This window comes from Corylus avellana, chromosome 4 (genome assembly GCF_965113065.1).
Source record: "Corylus avellana chromosome 4, dhCorAvel1.hap1.2, whole genome shotgun sequence".
NCBI classification, from domain to species: Eukaryota; Viridiplantae; Streptophyta; class Magnoliopsida; order Fagales; family Betulaceae; genus Corylus; species Corylus avellana.
The window spans coordinates 25,555,516-25,578,538 of NC_142493.1; the positions used below are offsets into that span (position 1 = coordinate 25,555,516).

The 23,023-nt window shown below is 36.7% G+C and overlaps 4 protein-coding genes across 8 annotated transcripts; 2 read left to right on the plus strand and 2 right to left on the minus strand.

Moving 5' to 3' along the window:
• Positions 1-1,813: 1,813 nt before the first annotated feature.
• Positions 1,814-3,169, plus strand: LOC148586510 (putative glutathione S-transferase). Its single transcript, XM_088515388.1, has 2 exons — positions 1,814-2,131; positions 2,567-3,169. The coding sequence occupies exons 1-2, from the start codon at positions 1,814-1,816 to the stop codon at positions 2,936-2,938; spliced, it is 690 nt and encodes a 229-aa protein (XP_088371514.1). The 3' UTR covers positions 2,939-3,169.
• Positions 3,170-3,390: 221 nt separating this feature from the next.
• Positions 3,391-5,600, minus strand: LOC132179239 (11S globulin seed storage protein Jug r 4-like). Its single transcript, XM_059591909.2, has 4 exons — positions 5,239-5,600; positions 4,630-4,892; positions 4,059-4,541; positions 3,391-3,972 (listed from the first exon to the last, which is right to left on the minus strand). The coding sequence occupies exons 1-4, from the start codon at positions 5,555-5,557 to the stop codon at positions 3,586-3,588; spliced, it is 1,452 nt and encodes a 483-aa protein (XP_059447892.2). The 5' UTR covers positions 5,558-5,600; the 3' UTR covers positions 3,391-3,585.
• A 2,765-nt stretch (positions 5,601-8,365) lies between these two features.
• Positions 8,366-22,660, plus strand: LOC132179658 (NAD(P)-linked oxidoreductase superfamily protein). 2 transcript variants are annotated; one of them, XM_088516035.1, is made up of 8 exons: positions 8,366-8,695; positions 18,780-18,875; positions 18,963-19,046; positions 19,308-19,468; positions 19,906-20,023; positions 20,362-20,497; positions 21,620-21,798; positions 22,219-22,660. In XM_088516035.1, the coding sequence occupies exons 1-8, from the start codon at positions 8,480-8,482 to the stop codon at positions 22,456-22,458; spliced, it is 1,230 nt and encodes a 409-aa protein (XP_088372161.1). In that variant the 5' UTR covers positions 8,366-8,479; the 3' UTR covers positions 22,459-22,660. The 2 variants fall into 2 exon arrangements, with proteins under 2 accessions (XP_088372161.1, XP_059448396.2); XM_059592413.2 differs by lacking the exon at positions 8,366-8,695 and adding an exon at positions 18,258-18,567.
• LOC132167000 (receptor-like protein 6) lies at positions 11,141-14,226 on the minus strand. Of its 4 annotated transcripts, none has more exons than XM_088515931.1 (2): positions 13,342-14,226; positions 11,141-13,065 (listed from the first exon to the last, which is right to left on the minus strand). In XM_088515931.1, exons 1-2 carry the CDS (start codon positions 14,178-14,180, stop codon positions 11,196-11,198), a joined length of 2,709 nt encoding a protein of 902 aa, XP_088372057.1. In that variant the 5' UTR covers positions 14,181-14,226; the 3' UTR covers positions 11,141-11,195. The 4 variants fall into 4 exon arrangements, with proteins under 4 accessions (XP_088372057.1, XP_088372059.1, XP_088372058.1 ...); XM_088515933.1 differs by having other exon boundaries at positions 11,141-13,025; positions 13,311-14,226; XM_088515932.1 differs by having other exon boundaries at positions 11,141-13,018; positions 13,298-14,226.
• Positions 22,661-23,023: the final 363 nt, after the last annotated feature.

Genomic DNA, 23,023 nt, shown 5'->3' on the forward strand with positions numbered 1-23,023 from the left:
TCAATTAAATATCTCTAAAATAAGACTTTAAAAATCTGGGACGCTATAACTCGGTATAACCCGGTTATTTTAAACAGGTTAAGTGGGTCTTGTCGGGTTATCCAGATATTTATCGTGTTATAATCGTGTAAGACCCACTGATCGTGAGTGGAGGATAAAAGACAGTTAGATGCAGTACCTGACTGAGCAAGAGTAGCCGTGGATGGAGGAATGGCCCGCTTATAGGCTAAAAACTGAGCATACTTATCTCTCGGTATAGCAATCATATCAGAATCAAGTGCCTGGCTAGGGGTAGAAGATGGTCCAGATGATGAAGAGATATCCTCCTGTGATGAGATCTGATGGGAGGCTAAACCAGAGGGTTTTCCATGTAGATCCCAACAATAATTCACTGAGTGATTTTTCTTGAATAACTTACACAATGAGTACACTTACGAGATTTACGACCTCCAGTACGACTGCTCCGCCTAGAATCGCGACCACCACGTGAACTACCCGTTTAGCTAAATAAGTCATGTTCATGTATAGGGTAATCATGTCGTAAGTCTTAACAGGTCTTAACGGATCCTAATCGTATCTACCCAGTTACCCGTTTTGCTAGCTCTATTCTTAGGAATGTGGAACAAGAGGATTAGGCTTTTATACAAGCAAATAGCCAAAACTTCTCCTCACTTGGACAATGTAAGACAACCCACATATTATCTCTAACATAAGAGACTTCAATATATAAAAGTCAAAAGACGAGACTCTTATACATTAGCAAATTGGGACAAGCCGACATATTCTGTAAGAATAACTACATCCTAATGGCTGCAGATTAATTAATCTAGCTACAAAGCCGCTTAAAAGAATTGGCAAGGCTGCAATTTTATTCATTTTATAATTGTATATAAACTGTATGAAATGATTGGTCGATTAGGTAATGCTAATGTATAAATCTGCTTTTCTTTCTCTCTCAGCTCTCTGAAACCCTTGGTGGATATTTTTTTTCTGCATCCTTGGAGGTGCTCCACCGTCTCCTTGTGAGTGCCACTTGGGGAGGTGTATGGCCTCCATCCTCCTCTCCTCTCCTCTCCACTCCTTTTTTTCTCTTCTTGTTTTTGTGCTTTTTTATTTTATTTTTTAATTATTTTTTATTTTTTGGTGTTCCTTGATCCTCTACTCGGATTGCTACTCGGTTTTCCATCTCTCCCCAGCCCCACCACAGAAGCGCCTCACTTGGCTTCCATTCCGCCCTTCCACCAGCCATAGTCGCCCTCTTCCTTGTTACTAGCGGTTTTTCTCAGATCTGGTTCTCTATCCAGATTTGTCATTTTTCGTCAGTCCTACTCTCTAACGAACCACTCTCTACGGCCTCTCTGCGTCTCGCTGCTGCCCCGCATGCTCACGTCCACTCTGCCACTCGCGTGCTTGTGGCCCTAGCTATTGGATCAAAATCCAATTGTAATCTCTCTCAAATCTTTTGGTATTTTAAAAATATCAACTTTAAAAATACAAAAATATAAAAATATAAAAAATGCTAAATATTCTTATAATGTTTTAAAAAATTATTTTCTTTTTGGCTCGTGACCCGCACCACAAAACAACCAATTGTGGTGCGGCGGCGCTCTTATCTCTTCCGAAACAAAATACACAACCAATTTCAAGAGGAATTATAAACCAAGCGTAGCCCACTCTTGTTGAATTGATTGGTAAGGTACCCACGTCAACAGAGTCAGTGGAGGATTTGTACACACAACTTCAACCTGTCAACATTATATATATATAAGAACCAGCGGGTCACAGAGCAGAGCAACCAAAGCTAAATCTGATCATGGCAAGCGATGATACTGTGAAGCTTTTGGGATCTTTGGTTAGCCCATATTCCAGGAGGGTTGAATGGGCTCTAAAACTCAAGGGTGTTGATTACGAGTACGTGGAAGAAGACATCTTTAACAAGAGCTCTCTTCTCTTGGAGCTCAACCCAGTTCACAAAAAAGTTCCCGTCCTGGTGCACCACCAGAAAGTAATCTCTGAATCGTACGTTATTCTTGAATACATCGACGAGACATGGAAACAGAGTCCATTGCTGCCTCAAGATCCTCATGAAAGAGCCAAAGCCCGATTTTGGGCCAGCTTTGGAGAAGAGAAGGTAATTCAAAACACACTACTTTAATCTACGCTACTTTTACAAGCATTTTTCTTTGTCTCCGGCCACCTACTTTAATTTGATAATTTATGCGGTTGCTTTTTAGCTGAAAGGACACATGATGGGCCCCCCTGATTTCCATAAAAAAAAATTATCACAATATATGATTTTTCTACTTTTTATCTTAGTTTTCGTTCCGATTATTAAAATCAGCGTAAAGAGAACATTATTAAAAAAAATAAAAATAAACAGAGAAAATTGTGAAAATAAACAAGAAATCAAATAGAAAAAAAGTTATACGCTTTTTTGGCAGCATCATCCAAATGGCTATATCACTTAATTGGATTATTATATTTTTTTAATTTTCTCTGGCTCGGCCAATTCCACCTGTTACATAATTTTATATCGTCTGTTTTGTTTTTCTGTTCATTGGAATAGCTTTTGTTAGCTTCAGCTGGTGCCATGTGTTCCCTGGGAGAGGAAAAAGAAAGGTTACTGAAATTAGCCATAGAGGCCATGGAAAAGATAGAGGAAGAGATCAAAGGGAAGGAGTTTTTCGGAGGGGAGAGCATTGGGTATTTGGACATTGCATTGGGGTGGATCTCCTACTGGCTGCCTGTTTGGGAGGAAGTTGGGTCCATGCAGATTTTGGACCCACTCACATTTCCCGCCACCACTTCGTGGGCGAAGAATTTTCTGAATCACCCAATCATCAAAGACAACTTGCCACCTAGGCAGAAAATGATTCCTTATTTTCATGAACGCAGCAAATTCTTCTCCTCTCTTCCTCCTGGGTGGATTAAGGTTTAGTTATATGTATGCTTTAATTTCTTGGGCTAAAATCCCTAGAGTTTAAGGTTTCCAAAAATAAATGTACTGGATTCCTGGCTCATTATGCATTAAGGTTAATGGGCAGCCCGCTTAGGCCGGTTTTCAGGCCCATTTCGTGTGTGTGCGCTCTGTGCCTAGAGCCCATGTATTGCAAATTTCCAATTTTAATTTTGAAAAATGAGAAATGCTACGCTCATTTTGAAATAACAATGAAAATTATCACCGTTTCAATTCTCATGAGATATGTTTTTTTTTACACGTCCACAAAAGTGGTTGAGAAAAATTTAACTAATAACTTTTGCTTCATAAAACGTAATTTTCAATCTATTGAACTACTATTGAAAACGAGATGATCATGCCTTAAAAAAAAGGGAAAAATATTAGTTCCAATATCCTAAAATAAATAATAATAATAATAATAGTAAGTAGATGAAAACGAGAATATTTTATTAAACTCATACATTTTAAACGTCCAGTCCCGCAGTTACTTTTCCATACAAGTACAACGTAGATGGTACCAAACTAGCTTTGTTACCCTCCCACGCCTTGGAGGGCCTTATTCCGTACTACTCATACTACTACAACTAAGTTTTGATGATGAAGTTACATTGGGGGTGCACAGAAGCTTAGTACCTCCTCTGTTGCGCAGATTCGGAGCTAAACACAGTCGACTCGTCCCGGCTAAACTTCAACCTTCTTGCTTGCTCCCTGTTAATGCGGTACGAGTTAATTAGCACATCCTCTGGAATTGCCCGGATGGCAGACAGCCTTCCGGCGAGTGGGTTTCTCAAGGCGTTGTCGTTGGTCTTGAAAGCCACCCACTCGAATCCCTCACTTCCCGCCTTCTTAATCACAGCGAAGTTCTGTGGCACCGTCAGAGCCTGACCCTCCCGGAGCTCCCCGTCAAATATGTTCTGTCCGTCGTGTCTCACCACCTGAATCCTGCCGTTGCCTCTAATCGCAAAAATCACGCTGTGGCTGTTCAAGTTGTAGTGTGGTGCCATGATTGCATTCTGCAAGTACATTTTCAACAAATTAATCAAACAATATTGTTGCCTTTTACAGATACTAATTATGCTATATATATATATATTCTTACGTTGTAGAGGACACCTCGCTCAGCGCTGAGTTGGAGGTACCGAAGGATGGGGAGGTTGAGGCTGTTGAGGCTGGTGAGGCGACCGCCGCGGGGGTTGTACACGTCAGCGTTTCGTGGGTCAGCAATGTTGTGTTGGAGCCTGAGCGTGCAGAAGGTTTCCTCGACGCCATTGTCGTCTCTTTCCCCTCGTCGCTCTTCGCGTTCTTGTTCTTGGCGTTGTGGGCTCAGCAACTGAAGCTCATCCTGAACGAACACGATTCTTCCTCTCTGATCATCTCGGCTCTGTAGCCTCCTCGCCAGCTCGTCCTCGACATTGAAAGAGTCCGCCAGAATGTCCTGGTCGAAGCCACTAAAGATGTTGCTGCCGCCGCTTTGCTGGCTGCCTTCCTGGCCCCGGCTCTGTCCCTGTTCCTGTCCCCATCTCTGTCTCTGTCTCTGGCCTTGTTGTTGTTCTTGTTGTGGGTTCCCAGCGAGGTAGAATTTCTGCATGTTTAACCAGTTTTCATTGTTTAATTAATTTGATTATGTCAAGGTATAAATAATTAAGGAGTGATTAATTGATGGTACTGACCCTTGGGTTCTCGTCGAGCTGGTTGGCCTGATTGGAGGTGTCGAGGAGTGAGACCAAAACAAGCTGGGACTCGCCGTCATTATAGATCCAATGAGCCATTCCGGCCGGCAGAGCAAGGATGTCACCCTCCCGGATTTGTCGAACCTTCTGGTGCTGGTCGCTGCCCCTTTGTTGTGATCTCCGACCTCCTCTACCCTGCGATGAAGAATCCGATTGGAACGTCTCAGGACAACCTGGGATAACAGCTCCCTGAAATCCTCTACCTGCATGCATCCATTGACGACAACAAAAATGATCCATCATGATTAACTTAATCAGTACAAATGTTCAAATATTAATTAAACGACTGAGTGAATATTTTTAATGTTTTTAAAATAAGTAATAACATATTATTAGAATAAAGGTTTTGTAGATAATTCTTCTCAATTTTTATTTTTTATTTTTTAGTTGATTTGAGACTACTACTACTCTACTCAACTCAAAATTTTTAATTTTATTTAAAATCTCTTCGCAATTTTTAATTCTAGAATAATAATAAAAAAAAAAACCCAAACGTAAATCAATTAATTTTTTTTGGCTTAAATTTTTGAAATAAATACAAGTGCTTGCCTTGGACAACATAGATGAGCTGAGGCGCATTGGAGAATGAAGGCAACAATAGGCCTCTACGTTGGATAAAGTGGCGGACCAGAGCCACTCCAGCGCACTGGAATTGTTGATCGTTCTGGTCCCAGTATTCGGTGACACCGGCCTCGGACTCGAACCTCTGAGTGGGTTCTTGAGCGTTTAAGTTGTCAATGTGGCATTCGGTCTGGAACCGTTGCTGCTGCTGGCGCTGTCGTTGGGTTTCTTGCGCTATCTGAGCAAAGCAGCCATGGAATAGAACGAAAAAGCAGAGGCTCAGAGAGAGCAAAGAAGAGTAAGCCATAGTAGTGGAGTGATTACCTTTCTGCTATGGTGAACATCCTTGGGTGGGGTGGTATTTATAGGGGTAAATGGTGGATTGGTGTTTGGCACGCGGCGAATGGTTGAAGAGAATTTTGTTCTTCGTGGTGTAGGTGTTTACTTCTTGCATGCCTGCACAACCCCATTTTGCAAACACATAATCTTTTCAGTTGGGGTATGTGTCAGTCGTTTTCGGAGAGGAGTGCATGGTGTTTAACGTTTGTACCAAGGAAGAGTGATTCGATGTATACGAGTGCGCATCATCATCAATGAAGATTAAGGAGGATGCATGGCCTGGTTGGTCGGCTTTAGATCAGATGGTTCTCAACGCACGTCCATGTTTGAGACTAGTATTGATTTTGGTTGCATATATGGTTGCCAGACCTTTTACATCTTTGACACATGTATTTCATAGATGCTTTGGTTTTGGTAGGTGGCGAAAGATGTCTGTATTTCTTGTGATTATGATCTTTTCTTTTTCTTTTCTTTTTTTTGGTTTAAATTCTTCTTCGAGATGCATTAGATGATATTTTATGGAAAGATCAAAGAGAACACCATGTCTGTTGATTCACTTTTATGAAATTTGACCGACAATCCATACTTGAAAGAAAATAAATAGGTGATTCATTTGATTTTTCAACTATATATGCGCATGACTTTTAACTAAAAATTGATTAAAACATGAAGAAAATTTTCATTGAAGAGCGTACTAACAACATAATCACTATATAATTTACTTTCAATACGATGGAGGCAACAAGTTTCTCTTGTTTAATTAGAAGATCCCCGCTCCAACGGTCTGGAGAAATTCGCAAGGGAGGAATCTATGATCATCAGTGGAGTGGCACAGCATTTATGATCAGAACGAGAATTCAATAAGTAGTAGAAACTATAAAAAGTGATCACTATTTTTTCCAAAAAAAAAAAAAACCGTGTATTATAAATCTTCTTCATTTATTATCTTGAAATCCATAATCTCCATTTTCAAAAGAGAAAAATTACTTGAATTAATGCTACTAAACCACAAAATCATTAGTAAAAAGGACTTCAATTTAGAACAATCCCAAGGATGGCCTGGCGCTACTTGATCATTGCGAGATTCAACACACACAGGAAAAATTTAGAAAAAAAGGTTACTTGTTTTTTAGGTTGTGAAAGAAAAAAGTAAATTAAACATTCACACACAAAATAGAAATGATATTGGGCTGAAAGTCAAGCACAGTAGAATAGGTAACCTAACGTACGCTAGCTTCTTTTTTTTTTTTTTTTTTTTTAATTTTTAATTTTTTTATCAATTCAGCACCAAGTATTAGGCCTACATAAGAAGAATTTTGCTTCTCTTCGATCAGTATAGCTTAACTGAAACTTATGTCAGTGCGATAGTACTTCTTTTTCTAGTTTTATTTTATTTTCCTAATTGAATAGGAAAAAAAATGAAAAAAAAAAAGGCTACATGATTCTTTTTCTAGGTTGTGAAAGAAAAATTACCGGTGGAATGGCGGTTAGGCGGTTAGTAAAATTCATTAATAACTATAATAATTGCTAATCGCTTTTTAAAAGAAAAAATTAATTTTTTAAAAAAATCAAAATCAAAATGATGTCATTTTCATGATAATACGGTAATATCATACTACATATGACATCGTTTCTAAATTTTTATACATTTGTATATATATATTTAAAATTTTAAACACAAAAACAACATCATTTTATATATACACTAGGGGTGTCAATCCGGTTTAGTTTCTCGGTTTTTGGCCAAAACCAGGGACCGGAATCGAGGAACCTAGTTCTTAGTTTTGGAAAATCGGAACTGAAATCGGGAATCGGGTTCTGATTAATCGGGGTCCCAGTTACCGGCCGGTTCTAATTTGTACCCAGTTATCTGGACCAGATAACCGGTTTTTTAAGAAAAAATATTTCAATGCCCAAAATTCCCTAAGTTATTTCACTCATTCTCCTCTTTGCCTAACCAGAGAACCAGAAGGTGAGAACAGTGGGATCGACGAAGCAACAAATCCACTCCAACACGACAGCTACAAATTTTTTTTTTTTTTGGACAAAACACAGCACAACATCTCATTCTCCTCTTTGCCGAACCAGAGAACCCAAGGGTGAGTTGCACAGCACAACACAACAACATGGAACAGAACATGCAGCAACATCAAACATGGGTTTTATTGCATAAGAACAAAAATGGGTTTTATTGCACAGCAGAACAACATCAAACAGCACAGCAACATCAAACATGGGTTTTATTACAGGCCCACCAAACCCCAAAACCAAAAGAAATCAAAAGTATAGCAGCGGTGAATGATGGTAGAGGTAAGAAGTAATCGGTGACCATGAGGAGATAAAAGAGGATTTGGGGCTTTGGAAATGGGAAATGGGAAATGAAGAGAGGCGGAATGGCGTGAAGTTGTGAAATGAAGATGAAGTGCTAAACCTAAACTATGCCTAAAAAATAATAAAATATATATATATATATATATATATATATATATATATAAAAGGTACCCCGATTCCGGTATTTTCGATAAAAACTTATATATATAAGCGGTTAGCAATTTTTCTTTCTAACCGCATTCAAAAGCAGTTAATAGTTAGAGACGTTTATTAATCGTCCGAAAGAAAAAGTACATGAGAAATGGGAAAAGGTGTTGAAGCCCGGTAGGCCATGAACAAGCCCAGCTTTGCCCTATTGACCAAAGCCCATAACATGATGATTATAACCAAAAAAAGGCCGACCTTTCCCATTTCGTAAACACACGGAGGGTCACTGGTCACATTCCAAGTACGAAGCGAAGCTCACACCCACAAACAGGCGCACAGCACAGGCACAGTCTCACGCTCGCAGGGATTGAATTCAAACGGCTGCGTCGCGATAAGGCCATTTTTTAACCCAATGGTTATGGCCTCCTCCACAACCTCCACCTCCTCCTCTGCAGTCCCTGCTTTCGTCTACTCCATTCGCACCCTCTCTCCAACGCGCCAACATGTTGGAACTAGAACGCCCGCCAGGAAGACCCGCATTTGCGCCAAACTCGGCGAGAAGAGCGCGTTGCAGTACAAGAAGCTCGGAGACTCTGACCTCTCTATTAGCGAAATCACTTTTGGAACTGTAAGAATCCTTCCTTTTTCTTTTTTTTTTTTCTTTTTTCTTTTTATGTTATGGGTAAGGTAATACTCCGTACTTGGTTATTCTCAATTCTCAATTGGTTTTTAGAAATGTTACTTCTGCTTTTGTAAATTTTATTTCAATCAGTGCTCCTCTAATTACTGGTATTGTTTTTCTTAACCCAAGTTTTGTTGGGCTATTTTTCATCTTACAAATGTATTTAATGTTTCAGATGACATTCGGGGAGCAAAACACAGAAAAGGAAGCTCATGGAATGCTAAGTTATGCGGTTGAGCGTGGCATGAATGCTCTTGACACTGCCGAGGCTGTAAGTTCTTTCTCACAATTCAATCACCAACACAAACACAATCAAACGCTTTTTGTTTGGTGACATTCCAACTTTGTTGTTTTGCAGTACCCAATTCCAATGAGGAAGGAGACACAAGGAAAAACTGATCTCTACATTGGTAGCTGGCTCCAGTCTCAACCTCGTGAAAAGGTATTTGTTTTTCACGCATGACTGCCTCATATTCTTTTTTGGGTTCTATATAATTCTTTTTTTATTCCACCATATCTAATTTTCTTTGAAATTAAACTTTATGATCGAATTCTTATCTTGATGAAGAAAGCTGGGATTCGTGTTATATTATGCATAAAAATTATCTTTTTGTGAAGTTGACATTGCAATGTTAATCATGAAAGCAAGAACTAAGAATCTGTAGCAATTTTTATTTCAATCTCTACATGCTTTAATATATGACTGTAGGCTGTATAAAGATCATTTTCTTTATATATACTTTATCAATGTAGGACACAAAGCTCATAAGTGTATACACAACAAATTTCTCCCTTACTTATGAGTTTATAACATTGAAGAAGAATCGATGCTCTTTTTACCGGAATCCAACCAAACGGGTCAAATCAAGACACTTGTATCAATAGCAGCGAAACTAACTATAGCTCGGATACCAATTGTTAAGAAGAGAAATATCAGGGGAGTTAAATTATAGTAAGTTAATATATATATTAGGACACGAGTAATATTGCTAGAAGTCTCTTTTGTATCCTCCAAAAATAATGTGACTTTTAAATCATCATTGAGCTTGTGATAGATCATTATTGACTTTTGATGAAATGACAATTTTAAAAGCTACCTTATTTTTGGACGGACACAAGAGGGACTTCTAAAATTACCCATTAAGATACCACTTCTAGCAAAAAAGTCTAATTAAGCTAATGAGATAACTTGAATACATTTAACTATATTAAGTACTATTTTTCTTTAAACTTTCTCAATGTGAGACATACATCTCACAAGTGCATACACAACAGATGCTTTGGTTGCGTTAGGTGTTGAAAGATGTCTAAGAACAGTTCCATCATCAGTGATATTGGCCATGGTTCTTCGTATTATTTTGTTGCGTATATGTTTTGTTAAGAGCTAAGACATTTGTTTTTTTAATTATTATCTTTTAGGAAATGACTTCCTGTGATTCTATTCTATTTTTGTTTAAAATCTTCTTCAAGATGCTTTCGATGGTTGGAAGATCTCTTAAGAACAGATCAAAGGGAACACCATGTCTGTTAATTCTCACTTATATATATATATATATATATATATATATATATATATATATATATGTGTGTGTGTGTGTGTGTGTGTGTGTGTGAAATTTGACCGACAATCCATACTTGAAGGGGAAAAAAAAAAGAAGAGAGGTAATTCGTTTGATTTTTCAAAGAAGGTTTAAATTTTCATCTCGTTAGATGTTTTTGACTTGTGAAATTTGGGGGAAAAAATGCTTGAGTATATTCACTAAAATTTGAGTAGGAAGTCGCAAATATGTTAACGTCTAAAGTCTAACTATGAAGCAACTATATGGACTTGACTCTTAAACTTAAAATTGATTAAAACAATGGAGAAAAATTTCAGTGAAGAGGACTAGCAACAGAATCACTCCATAATTTACTTTTAATAAAAATGTAATTTTTGGCCTGTAATCTTTATGACAAACATTATCATAGACAAGAAAAGAAGAGAAAAAAAGGTACTACATAAACCTATTGCATTCATATTTGTGCAACCAACCGATTCCTTCAAGTACAATCACGCTACCTATTGCCCCTCCAAACCCGTAAAAGAAAAATGAAAAGCCAATTTAGTGCTGCTAACGGCAAGAGAAACACCTTCTTTTTCTTTCTTTTTTTTTCCTAATTGAATAAGGGAAAATGATTATAAGGGAGGATCTTTCTAGCTAAAGACTGCACGAAAATTGGCACATCAAGACACTTTTAAAACATTCTAAACTTTGAAAGGAAGATAAAACTAAATTAGCATAAGCAATACAATCAACAAAAGTCCAAGAAGAAAATAAAGGAGGGTTGTTAATGGCCGGCACCACTAAAAGAGCATCTCCTTCCAATGAAAGACAATTGCAGCCCAAAGAAGCTGCCAAGTGGACAGCCAACAAGGCTGCTAGAGAAACACCTTAGTTGACTATATTTAATTTCTCTTTCCTCTCCAATTCACCATTCTTCGTGTTGGCTGCCCGATCGCAAAAGTCCTCATAACCCATTCATGCTTCTTTGTGATCACAATTTGCCCAACAAGAAGTCCAACTATGAATCCACAACCATATCCCATCACAACTACTTTCCAACTGAACTCAAATGAAGATGATGATTTTTGATTATCTTCAAAGGTTGAAACTGGAGGCTGTGAGTCTTTTGAATTTTCACATTTCTTTGACAAAGGAATTCCACATAATTCGGGATTATCATTGAACGAACTGCTTGGAAATGTGTCAAACTGACTCCCATGTGGTATAGGTCCCATGAGATAATTATGGGAGACATTAAAGAAAGCGAGGAAAGTGAGTTGCACGAGTTGTAAAGGGATCACACCTGACAACTTGTTTTGAGCTAAGTCCAATACTTCTAGCCCTGTTAAGCTCACCAAGGAAGAAGGGATAGGACCTGTGAGAAGATTGTTGGAAAGGTTGAGTAAATGAAGTCCTTTTAGATATCCCACAACTTTTGGAATTTCTCCTTCAAATCTGTTACTCGAGAGATCAATTGCTATGAAAAAATGTACGATTTTTTCATATACCCTCTCTGTGCCTTTGTCAGTAAATATCATTGAGTAAGGGAAGGAGGCTTGCCATGTGTTTCCCGGTACTCTGAAACTTCCATTTGCTTGCATATACGTTAAAACCTTAACATCAAGGATTTGCATGGCTTTCCAATTTTGGAAGTATTGAGAGGGTAACTTACCAGTAATGTCATTATAGGAAAGGTCAATGATGCTTATTTTTGGGAAATCAAAACTTCCATTAGAACTTTCCATTGCACCATAAATTCCATTAGATCGTAAAATAAGAACCCTCAACTCTGGAAGAATGCCCAACCAAAAAGGGAAAGTATCATTCACTTGATTGTGTCCCAGATTAAGAGCTTCAAGCATGGTACAATTGGCCAATGATCTTGGTAGACACCCTTGTAATTGATTTTGGCTAAAATCAATCATCTTCAATTTGTTTCCTTCTGAGAATGTGTCGGGAATAGTTCCATGGAAGCTATTGCCGTGTAGATTTAGAACTGAGAGAGATTCACTCATGTTGCCTAAACATTTAGGAAGCAAGCCACTCAAGTTATTGCTTGACAAATCAAGAGTAAAAGCTGAACTTAGATTGCAAATCAATTGTGGAATTTCTCCTGTGAGTTTGTTTTTTGAAATTGAATACCAAATGATAGAAGGTGGTGGGATTGGGAGCGACCCTCGAAGCTTGTTAGAATCAAGCTTCAAAACACATAGATTAGTCCAAGGAAGAAAAGCTGGAAGTTGATTAAAACCAGTTAGAGAGTTTAATTTTAGACTCAAAGCCCATAGAGTTTCTTTACTGGAATTCCACATCCATTTTGGAATTTGGCCGTGAATTTTGTTGTTAGAAAGATCCAAAATCTCTAACTCATCTTGGTTCCTTAAAAAATCTGGAAACTCACTTAAGTCACAAGAAGCTAGGGTTAAAATTTTGAATTTTGGGAGAGTTGTGTTGGTACTTGGCTTTGTAAGCAATGAAATATTGTTGTCAGATAGTTGGAGCCAAGAGAGGTTTTTGAGTTTCAGAAACAAGTCAAATTCGACTGTGCCACTCAAGTGATTAGAAAATAGATTGAGATTTTCAAGATTCACAAGCCTAGATATTGACCGTGGAATTGAACCATGCAACCCATTATTTCCTAATTGTAGCGTGATTAGTTGGGTAAGGTTACCAAGTGAAGACGGCATTGGCCCAGAGAAATTGCAGTCTACAGCACTAAAATAATCTAAGGACTTAAGGTTACCAATTGATCCCGGTAACTCACCAGAAAATCTCGTGTTTGAGAGTTCCAAAAATTCTAGGGGGCTGCTTCTATTCAAATCTGGCATCCTTCCGGTGAGATCTTTGTTTAATTTCACATCAAGAGACCGAAGATTGTGTAGATGAAAAATTCCAGGGGGAAACTCACCATGCAACCTATTCTCTGCTAGGTGTAGCGAAGTTAGTTGGGTAAGGTTACCAAGTGAAGACGGTATTGGCCCAATGAAATTGCATCCTACAACACCAAAATAATCTACGGACTTAAGGTTACCAATTGCTCCCGGTAACTCCCCAGAGAAACTCGTCATAGAAAGTTCAAGAAATTCGAGGGGGCTGCTTCTGTTAAATTCTGGCATACTTCCAGTGAGATATGTATTGTAGCTCATATCAAGAGACTGAAGATTAGGTAGATGGAAAATTCGAATGGGAAACTCACCATACAAGCCACAACGACATAGAAATAAAGATGTTAAAGAAGATAAGTTTGCCACGATATTGGGTACAGTGGATGATATGTCAACCTCACTAAGATGTAGTTCTTTCAAGTTTGTTAACCTCTGAGCTATACTTCTGAGGCCAGGCTTTTGGAGCTTCAATCCATAATTGGATGAGAGATCTAGAGAACCCAAGGCAGAGAGTTCTAAAATTTCTGAAGTCATTTGACCAGAAAATGCAGATGCAGAGAGATTGAGGTTTGTTAGCCTAGAAAGCTGTCTAAAAGCAGTTGGGATACGAGAAAAATTAAAGTGATTGTCGGCAAGATTAAGGCTCTGGAGGTGAACAAGCTGGAAGAGAGTGCTACTGGAATTGATAGAGCCATAAAGACAACTACTGCTGAGGTCGATACTGATCACATGACCCGTGTCCTCATTGCACTTGACACCACGCCACCTGCAACAATCGCTACTTTCAGGCTTCCACAACGAAACCTTCGAGTAAGCGGAGGGATCACTAGATGCAGACGGATCGATGGTAAAGCTTTCCTTGAATTTCAACAAGGCAAAGCTCTCATCATCATGGCAGACTGGCTGCTCAAAAGAAAATGAGGCAGAAAACAGTATAAGATAAAACAACAACAGTGAAAGAAGGAAGCGCATGGAGGCAAAGAGAGAAGGTGATAAACCCATGATAATTTGTACTGAATTTTGTTTAGCTCTTAGATAAGCTTACATGGAAGTGATCAACGTTAGGAGCTTTTATAGATTGATCGAACCTCAAGGGTAGTGCATGTAAAATCTTCGGAGGCCCCGTCAAACTTTGGAAAAATATAAGTATTTGTACTTATCAAAAAAAACTTTGGAAAATCTCACTTCAAGTCAAGTCGTCTCTATAATTTCAAAGGTATGCCCAGAAATTTCGTCGAAATTGGGTAAAGATATAGAGCACGCCCGGCGTGCTTCAGCAGTGAAGCACGCCGGCAGTGATTTTTTTTTATTATTATTATTTTATTATTTTAATTTTTTTGAAAAAAAAAAAATTTAGTTCCCTGTCAGGTTGATGTTATAGTAAGCAACTTCCACTTCAGATGTCATGCATGACGCATCATGTCCATAGTCATTTACTTTCTTCTTTTTTTTTTTCTTTTTTTTTTCAAAAAAAAAAAACAATTACTAAGCCAAGAAAGACATTTTTAATTGCTTAACTAATGGAATACAATGTACCCAAAAAAAAAAAAAAAAATACAAAAGACCAATTTGGATAATCACGATTTATGCTCTGAGGCCATTACCCTTTTTTTTTTTGAATAATCACGATTTATGCTCTGAAAATGATTTTTCAGTTGTTGGGATGATGTGAGGATTGGATTGGATTATAAAAAGTACTCAAAACGGCTAAGCAAAGAAGCATGCAAATAGAAAATACCATAAATTAACTGAATCATGGGTCCATCACGGGGCGCTCCGCGGTGGTCGCACCACCCATTATTTTGAGAAAAAAAAAAAATACAAAAGAGCAATTTGGATAATCACGATTTATGCTCTGAGGCCATTACCCTTTTTTTTTTTCTTTTTTTTTTTGAATAATCACGATTTATGCTCTGAAAATGATTTTTCAGTTGTTGGGATGATGTGAGGATTGGATTGGATTATAAAAAGTACTCAAAACGGCTAAGCAAAGAAGCATGCAAATAGAAAATACTAGAAATTAACTGAATCATGGGTCCATCACGGGGCGCTCCGCGGTGGTCGCACCACCCACTATTTTGAGAAAAAAAAAAAAAAAAGTGTGGCTGTAAGGCATGATATACAACTTTGAGATGAAAAAAAAAAAAAAAAAAAAAAAAAAAAAAAAAAAAAAAACCTAACATAACATAACCTAAAGGCAAATCCAAAACCATGTCACTTTAGTGAATTTAATTTATATATATGCATATGTTAAATATATAATTTCTATAATATATATAAAGAGAATACAGACGTAGCTATTATCCGTATCCACATATGTTGATACTAATTTTTATTATCCACATTTAGATATGTAGATAGTAGATAGCAAATAATAAATAAGTGTTGATAATAAATATGGACATTATTATTCGCGGGCATTTTCACCTTTAATTTGATCATCCTCCTCACCATAGTCTCCCCGTTTCTTCCACTTTTCGCTTCTAAATTATCTGATTTTCTACATGAAAAAGCATGCAAATAGAAAGGCCACAAAACCGGAGGACGCCAATTCCAGGAAGTAAGAACCAGCAAGTAAATCAGGTTTTAGGAATTCAAGAACAATATCTGATGCAAAACACTTCCCACTTCCCTCTAACCCAGTAATCCCAGCAAAAGAGAAGAAAAAAAAAATCGAAGTCTAAACATTTATTAGAAAAGTATAAGCAATGATTATTCAAGAATCATTTACGTGATGACCTGACCTGACCTAGCTTGGCTTCACCGGAGAGAAGAAGTCAACTAGTCGAGCCAAGTCAGGTGGCCATATTACTTGCACTAAGAAAACCTAGCCAACCATGTTTTTCACTTCCGATTTTTTTTTTTTTTTTTTTTTTTTTTTTTTTTTAAAAAAAATTGTTAAACTATCGATTATCCCAAAAGTTTAAGCAGATAGGAAAATATGAATTTAATCATTTAATTATTAGTTTAACACTCCCCCTCACGTGTGAGCTAAAACTCATTTTTAATAGGTGAAATTCAACACATGAAATATTTAATTTAAATGGGGTGAATTGACAGAGTCAAGGTTCCATCTCTAACCTTTAGCTATATTATCATGTTAAACTACCAATTTTTTCAAAAGTTTAAGCTGATAAGAAGATGTAAATTTAATCACTTAAGAACATCTCCAGCAGCTTAGCTAAAAGACCAATATTAGCTATATTTAGCTGTTATTACTCTTTTTTAGCTCCAACAAAGTAGCTTGTCATTAGCTAGAATAGCTACATTGCTACAGTGAATAGCAATTTGAAACTATTCATTGTAGCACACTAGATGAATAAAATATTGTTTATTTTTCTTTTGTTTATTATTTCTTTATTTTACCTATTTTCACAAACATCTTTTATTTCTTCTGAACACCTCTTTACATATGTTGCGTCTATCTCTCAAACACAAAATTTCTTCACATAGTTTGATGAAAAAATTGAATGCGGAAAAAATTTATTTCATGGAAACAAATCAATTGCAGTTGGATGAAAAAATTTAATACAAAATAAATAAATAAAAATAAAATAAAATAAAAAAAACTATTGCATAGAAACACATAGATGAAAACAAATCAATTGTAGTTGGATAAAAAATTTATTTATGTTATTAATTTTAAGAATTAGTACCTGCATGTGAGATGAATGTTCCTCATATATGTTTATTTTTGTCTTTATGAATGATTTCTATATATGTGTTTGTTTTTCCCTTTAATTAAGTGTTGCCAATAATATAATACAAAAAGAATGAGAAATAATATTTTAAAACAAGTAAAGAATGAAATAGAAAATTTATTGGAGTGTAGTAAAAAAATAATAGTTAAAGTAAATAATTGTACTTTTTTACTAGGTAAAATACTTAATGCTGCTGGAGATGTTCTAATCATTAGTTTAACAGAAATAAAACAAACTACAAAATAAAAATTATAATAATTAAAAACAAGTCCAGGAACAATATTGCTCAATTCTTCCATAGGAAGCCCCTCATTATAAGGGGCCACACTTTCCAAACAAAAATTTAAGAAAACAAAGGACTGTTGAGGCTTTACGTCATTGACTGAACGTGGTCAACATATTCCTGGAATTTCTTTCAAGACTTACGCAACTAGGATGAATAATAAAGACATAACTAGTAATAAAATACACCAAAATGATTGATAATTAGTGGGTTATGTTGACCATATGGGACTTGAATTTATCAAGTAAATGGGTCCCACTCACTATTTTCTTTTGGTTTAGGAGTCTTTAACCGACGCTAGCATTTTGTTTTTTTTTCCTCAATTCAGCGCCAACTATTAGGCCTACATAAGAAGAATTTTGCTTCTCTTCATTATAGCTTAACTGAAACTTATGTCAGTGCGATAGTACCTTCTTTTTCTAGGTTGTAAAAGAAAAATTACAGGTGAAGCGGTAAGTAAAAATTATTAGCGGTTAGTATATATATATATATATATATATATATATATAAAAGTGTTAACTGCTTTTAAAAGCGGTTAAAAAAAACCGCTAATAACTGCATATAATGGTTTTGAAAATACCTAAAACCATTAACTGTAATCGTCTAAGCAGTTAGCAGTTTTTCCTAACCACTTTCAAAAGCAATTAACACTTAGTATGCGGTTATTAACCGACCACCTTTTTACCGAAAGACTACATGAAAATTCAACAAAAAAAAGAAAGAAAAAGTACATGAGAAATTGAAAAGTTAGCAGTTTTGAAAATACCTAAAATCACTAACTGTAATTGTCTAAGCAGTTAGTGGTTTTTCCTAACCGCTTTCAAAAGCAGTTAACACTTAGCATGCGGTTATTAACTGACCACCTTTTTACCGAAAGACTACATGAAAATTCAGCAAAAGAAAGAAAGAAAAAGTACGTGAGAAATTGAAAGGGTATTGTAGCCCAGTAGGCCATGAACAAGCCCGGTTTTGCCCAATTGTCCAAAGCCCATAACATGATGATTATGACCAAAAAAAGGCCCATCTTTCCCATTTCATAAACACGCGGAGGGTCACATTCCAATTTCCAAGTACGAAGCGAAGCTCACACGGTCACACCCACACAGGCGCGCACACACACTGCCTCACGCTCGCAGGGATTGAATTCAAACGGCTGCGTCGCGATAAGGCCATTTTTTTTTACCCGATGGTTATGGCCTCCTCGACCACTTCCTCCACCTCCTTCTCTGCAGTCCCTGCTTTCCTCTACTCCATTCGCACCCTCTCTCCAACGCGCCAACATGTTGGAACTAGAACGCCCGCCAGGAAGACCCGCATTTGGGCAAAACTCGGCGAGAAGAGCGCGTTGCAGTACAAGAAGCTCGGAGACTCTGACCTCTCTATAAGCGAAATCACTTTTGGAACTGTAAGAGTCCTTTCTTTTTTTTTGTTTTATGTTATGGGTAAGGTAATACTCCGGACTTGGTTATTCTCAATTCTCAATTGGGTTTTAGAAATGTTACTTCTGCTTTTGTAAATTTTGTTTCAATTAGTGCTGGTCTAATTACTGGTATTGTTTTTCTTAACCCAAGATTTGTTGGGCTATTTTTCATATTACAAATGTATTTAATGTTTCAGATGACATTCGGGGAGCAAAACACAGAGAAGGAAGCTCATGAAATGCTAAGTTATGCGGTTGAGCGTGGAATTAATGCTCTTGACACTGCCGAGGCTGTAAGTTCTATCTCACAATTCAACCACTAACACAAACACAATCATACGCTTTTTGTTTGGTGACATTCCAACTTTGTTCTTTTGCAGTACCCAATTCCAATGAGGAAGGAGACACAAGGAAAAACTGATCTCTACATTGGTAGCTGGCTCAAGTCTCAACCTCGTGAAAAGGTATTTGTTTTTCATGCATGATTGCTTCATATTCTTTTTTGGGTTCTATATAATTCTTTTTTTTATTCCACCATATCTAATTTTATTTGAAATTAAACTTGATTGTTGAATTCTTATCTTGATGACAAAAGCTGGGATTCGTGTTATATTATGCATAAAAATTATCTTTTTGTGAAGTTGACTTTGCAATGTTAATCATGAAAGCAAGAACTAAGAATCTGTAGCAATTTTCATTTTTTGGGTATTACCTGTAATGGATAGGTTATTTTGGCCACAAAAGTATGCGGTTATTCGGAACGGTCAAGTTATCTACGAGACAATGCGAAGGTTTTGCGGGTCGACGCTGAAAATATTAGAGAAAGCGTGGAGAAAAGCCTTAAGCGCCTCGGCACTGATTACATTGATTTGTTGCAAATTCATTGGTATGTTTAGTTTTCCTTGGAACATAGAAGTGTGCACGCTATATTCTTGTTGTGATTTGTCATTTTCAGCTGATGTATGTGAACTCTACATGCTTTAATATATGACTGCAGGCTGTATAAAGATTTTTGCAATTGCAGTGCTTTTTGGTTTGTTAGTTTCACCAGTTTGGTGTATGATGTATCAAACACCATCTATTCATATGAATTTTCGCTATCATCCATCAGCTTGATGCTCTTTGCTTTATATTATGGTAGATGACTAGAAAAGTTTATTTATGCTTAGATCATAATCATCTCTCCACTGGGTGCTCTTTGTTTATATTAGTGCATGCTTCATTATCCAATTATATGAGCTGTTTGCTTTTTAGAAGGAAAATTTGAATAAAAGTTGTTTTAAGTTGTGGATTCTGAGGACACAGCATTCTGTTACAATACAGGCCTGATCGTTATGTGGCATTGTTTGGTGAGTTTTCATATGATCCTTCAAAATGGAGGCCAAGTGTGCCATTTGTGGAGCAACTGAAGGCTTGTAAAGAACTTATTGATGAAGGAAAGGTAACAAATTGAAGTTAACCTTCTGTTCAGGCTTTTCATACCCATTTATGTTGTATCCTTCTAAACAGTTAGGTGGCTATATATTAAAACTCCAGATCTATTGTGTAGTGACATTGGATAAATAGCATGTTGTTATTATAGTGTCTTGATTTTGCTTCTTCAGACAATTGCACACAAAGACAATGTAATAGCTGTTTTGGTATTTGGATATGCACTTGTAACTGAAAGAAGTAATGAAATTTAAAAGCTGCGACTATTGGATTGTTTTTCAAATAACTGGAGTATTACCATTATTCTTGAATAATTCTCTTGCTGCTGGTTCTTTTGAACCTATTTAGGTACGCTACATTGGTGTTTCCAATGAGACTTCATATGGAGTGATGGAGTTTGTGCATGCAGCAAAAGTTGAAGGACTACCGAAGATTGTCAGTATTCAAAACAGCTACAGTCTCCTAGTTAGATGTCGTTTTGAAGGTTAGTTCATTGTGCACTATCTTCATATTAGTTATTAGAGGAAATCAAAATTTTTTGGTTGATGTATGCAAATCGTGAATAAAAGATAGCTTATCATACCATGTTGGCTCCCATATGTATTGGAGCAAACGATTCTTTCAAAATGGTTGCTATTGCCAAGAATTTATTCAACATGGTAGCTGATGCTGGTTGAAGCACTGGAGGCTCTCCTTGTTTTCTCATGAAGGAGCTAGGAGCTTGCTTGCTTGATTTAGGCTGTGAAATTGTAATATTTCCTAACACTGAGGCTTCCTGATATTTGACATTAGAGATGAAACGTAGATCGGCCTGTCAGCATCGTTTAGTTACAGTTTGATGTTATGTTTTAGTAGTTCACTCTCATTGGAGTATATTTAGGGAGAAGCTGACAATTTGGCTATTTTTGACTGTAGTGATTGATATCTCATGCTGATTTTACCACGGACATAGTTGTCTTCAACCCCTTACCACATAGGAGAATGTGCATTAGCCAGCTTGATCTTAAAGAGGCTTTTTTTTTTTTTTTTTTTTTTTTTTTTTTTTTTCGGGGTGGGGGGTGCTAGTGAATTTTAATTTGCCAACAATGATTTATATTTGTATGGATGACAATCCAAGTGGTAAGCCGGGCTGGCAACAGATTGGATTTTGATCCCAGTTATACCCATTTCCGCTCCACTAATTGGACTTTAAAGCTGAGATTTACTGGTAAGGATGGATAGTTATGCCCTCAACATTTGTCCATCAGCTGACTTTGTTAAGTAATTTTTTATTACTAGTTGATATTATTTATGTACCATATTTTAATCCAAATTGCATTATCTACATTACCTAGGGTACTCTTCAATAGTCTTGCATTAATATCTGCGGTCACAATAATCAAGGGACAAAACATGAGCTCAAACTATTGATTGAAAGGTAACCAAACTCTTAAGAAGATAACAGGTTAGTCCTCTTAACAGCTAAGGTAAGGAATGAAACAATATCTTGTATTGTGGAAATTTTAGGATAACATGATCAATCATGCAATATAAATCATTTCATTCCAGATTTGGTTATGTTAGCCTCTTAACTGAGGAGTTCGTCTGTCCACTTGATTCTCTGCAGTTGATCTTATTGAAGTTTGCCACCCAAACAATTGCAATATTGGTTTACTGGCTTATTCTCCACTGGGCGGCGGATCACTTTCAGGAAAATATATAGATATCAATTCCGAGGCTGCAAAAAAGGGAAGACTGAACCTCTTCCCTGGCTACATGGAAAGATATAACAAGTCAATTGCCAAGGTACGTTAATCACTCTTTTGTTACATATGGTACATATAGATATCATGTAGAAAGAGCATGGTAATAACACTGATATTCAAATTCACACCAAGTAGTGTGCACAGGAAAATTAATGAAATGTATTTGTTATTGTGAAAGTACTTCATAATGTTGTCAGAAAGTGTGAACTAAATTAAATGTATGCGATGATATCTCTTCAATATGTCACATAACCTTGCGGTTAAGTACTTATTTATTTATTTTTCTCTGTTTTCAATTGAAAAGGGATTAAAAGCAAATGGCTGAATCAGGACTTGGAGTTTTTGAAAGTTGTTGCTTTTGCTTTCCTTGTTATTTAGCTTTCAGCTCTAGATCCATCAAGAAACCTAATTTCACAGCCAACTGAATGCTGGTGTTCCTGATGTTATAACTGAATTTCAGGAAGCAACAATAGAATATCTTGAGTTGGCCAAGAAGCATGGCCTAACTCCAGTTCAGCTGGCACTTGGTTTTGCACGAGACCGCCCATTTATGACGAGTTCAATCATTGGTGCAACCTCTGTCGAACAACTAAAGGAAGATATTGATGCTTTTCTGACAACTGAGCGGCCTTTGCCACCAGAAGTAATGGCAGATATTGAATATATTTTCAAGAGATACAAAGATCCTGCCATCCTTTGAGAGCCACAGTATAGAGGTGTATTATATCATTTTGTCATTTTTTTTTTTCCGGTGTAATAATATAGGTACCTGCTGCATCTTATTAGTAAAAGACATGTCATGAAAGAATATCCCATCTTTTACTTGGGGATTTTGATTGTGCAAAAAGCATCTTAGCATTACCTAAAAATAGTTTTATTCCCAGCCATTTTGGGAGATTGTATTTTGATTTTTTCCACTGTGTTGATAATTTTGTTTGTATGTATTAAAATATGATAGAACTTCTCTTCACCTAATCAAAAGCTTCCATTTCTGTATTTTTGGACTTGACATGATTCTAAAACTTTTATTTGATTTTCTTCAAATAACTAAAATGCAATAAACAATCATATCTAATAGTATTGCAACACGTTTACACATTGCACAATCGTTTTCTCCAATGTCAGTCACATGCCGCAATAGATTCACCACGTTGTATAGGCATATCAACATATTACTAAATTTGAATTTAAGGGTGTAAACAAATCAAGCTTGCGCGAGCCTTGCTTGTTTAAACTCGGCTTGTTTAAGGTTTACTCAAGCTTAA

What these genes read in the sequence shown, in the direction of transcription:
- LOC148586510 (XM_088515388.1), top strand. Translation starts at nt 1,814, where the DNA reads ATGGCAAGCGATGATACTGTGAAGCTTTTGGGATCTTTGGTTAGCCCA. An exon ending in CCAGCTTTGGAGAAGAGAAG is followed by an intron (nt 2,132 to 2,566) that starts GTAATTCAAAAC and finishes TCATTGGAATAG; the next exon opens with CTTTTGTTAGCTTCAGCTGG.
- LOC132179239 (XM_059591909.2), bottom strand. Translation starts at nt 5,557, where the DNA reads ATGGCTTACTCTTCTTTGCTCTCTCTGAGCCTCTGCTTTTTCGTTCTA. An exon ending in GCTCATCTATGTTGTCCAAG is followed by an intron (nt 4,893 to 5,238) that starts GCAAGCACTTGT and finishes GGATGCATGCAG; the next exon opens with GTAGAGGATTTCAGGGAGCT. An exon ending in AGCGAGGTGTCCTCTACAAC is followed by an intron (nt 3,973 to 4,058) that starts GTAAGAATATAT and finishes ATGTACTTGCAG; the next exon opens with AATGCAATCATGGCACCACA.
- LOC132167000 (XM_088515931.1), bottom strand. Translation starts at nt 14,180, where the DNA reads ATGGGTTTATCACCTTCTCTCTTTGCCTCCATGCGCTTCCTTCTTTCA. An exon ending in ATGACGAGTTTCTCTGGGGA is followed by an intron (nt 13,066 to 13,341) that starts GTTACCGGGAGC and finishes CTCAAACACGAG; the next exon opens with ATTTTCTGGTGAGTTACCGG.
- LOC132179658 (XM_059592413.2), top strand. Translation starts at nt 18,349, where the DNA reads ATGGTTATGGCCTCCTCGACCACTTCCTCCACCTCCTTCTCTGCAGTC. An exon ending in AACTTATTGATGAAGGAAAG is followed by an intron (nt 20,024 to 20,361) that starts GTAACAAATTGA and finishes GAACCTATTTAG; the next exon opens with GTACGCTACATTGGTGTTTC. An exon ending in AGTTAGATGTCGTTTTGAAG is followed by an intron (nt 20,498 to 21,619) that starts GTTAGTTCATTG and finishes GATTCTCTGCAG; the next exon opens with TTGATCTTATTGAAGTTTGC.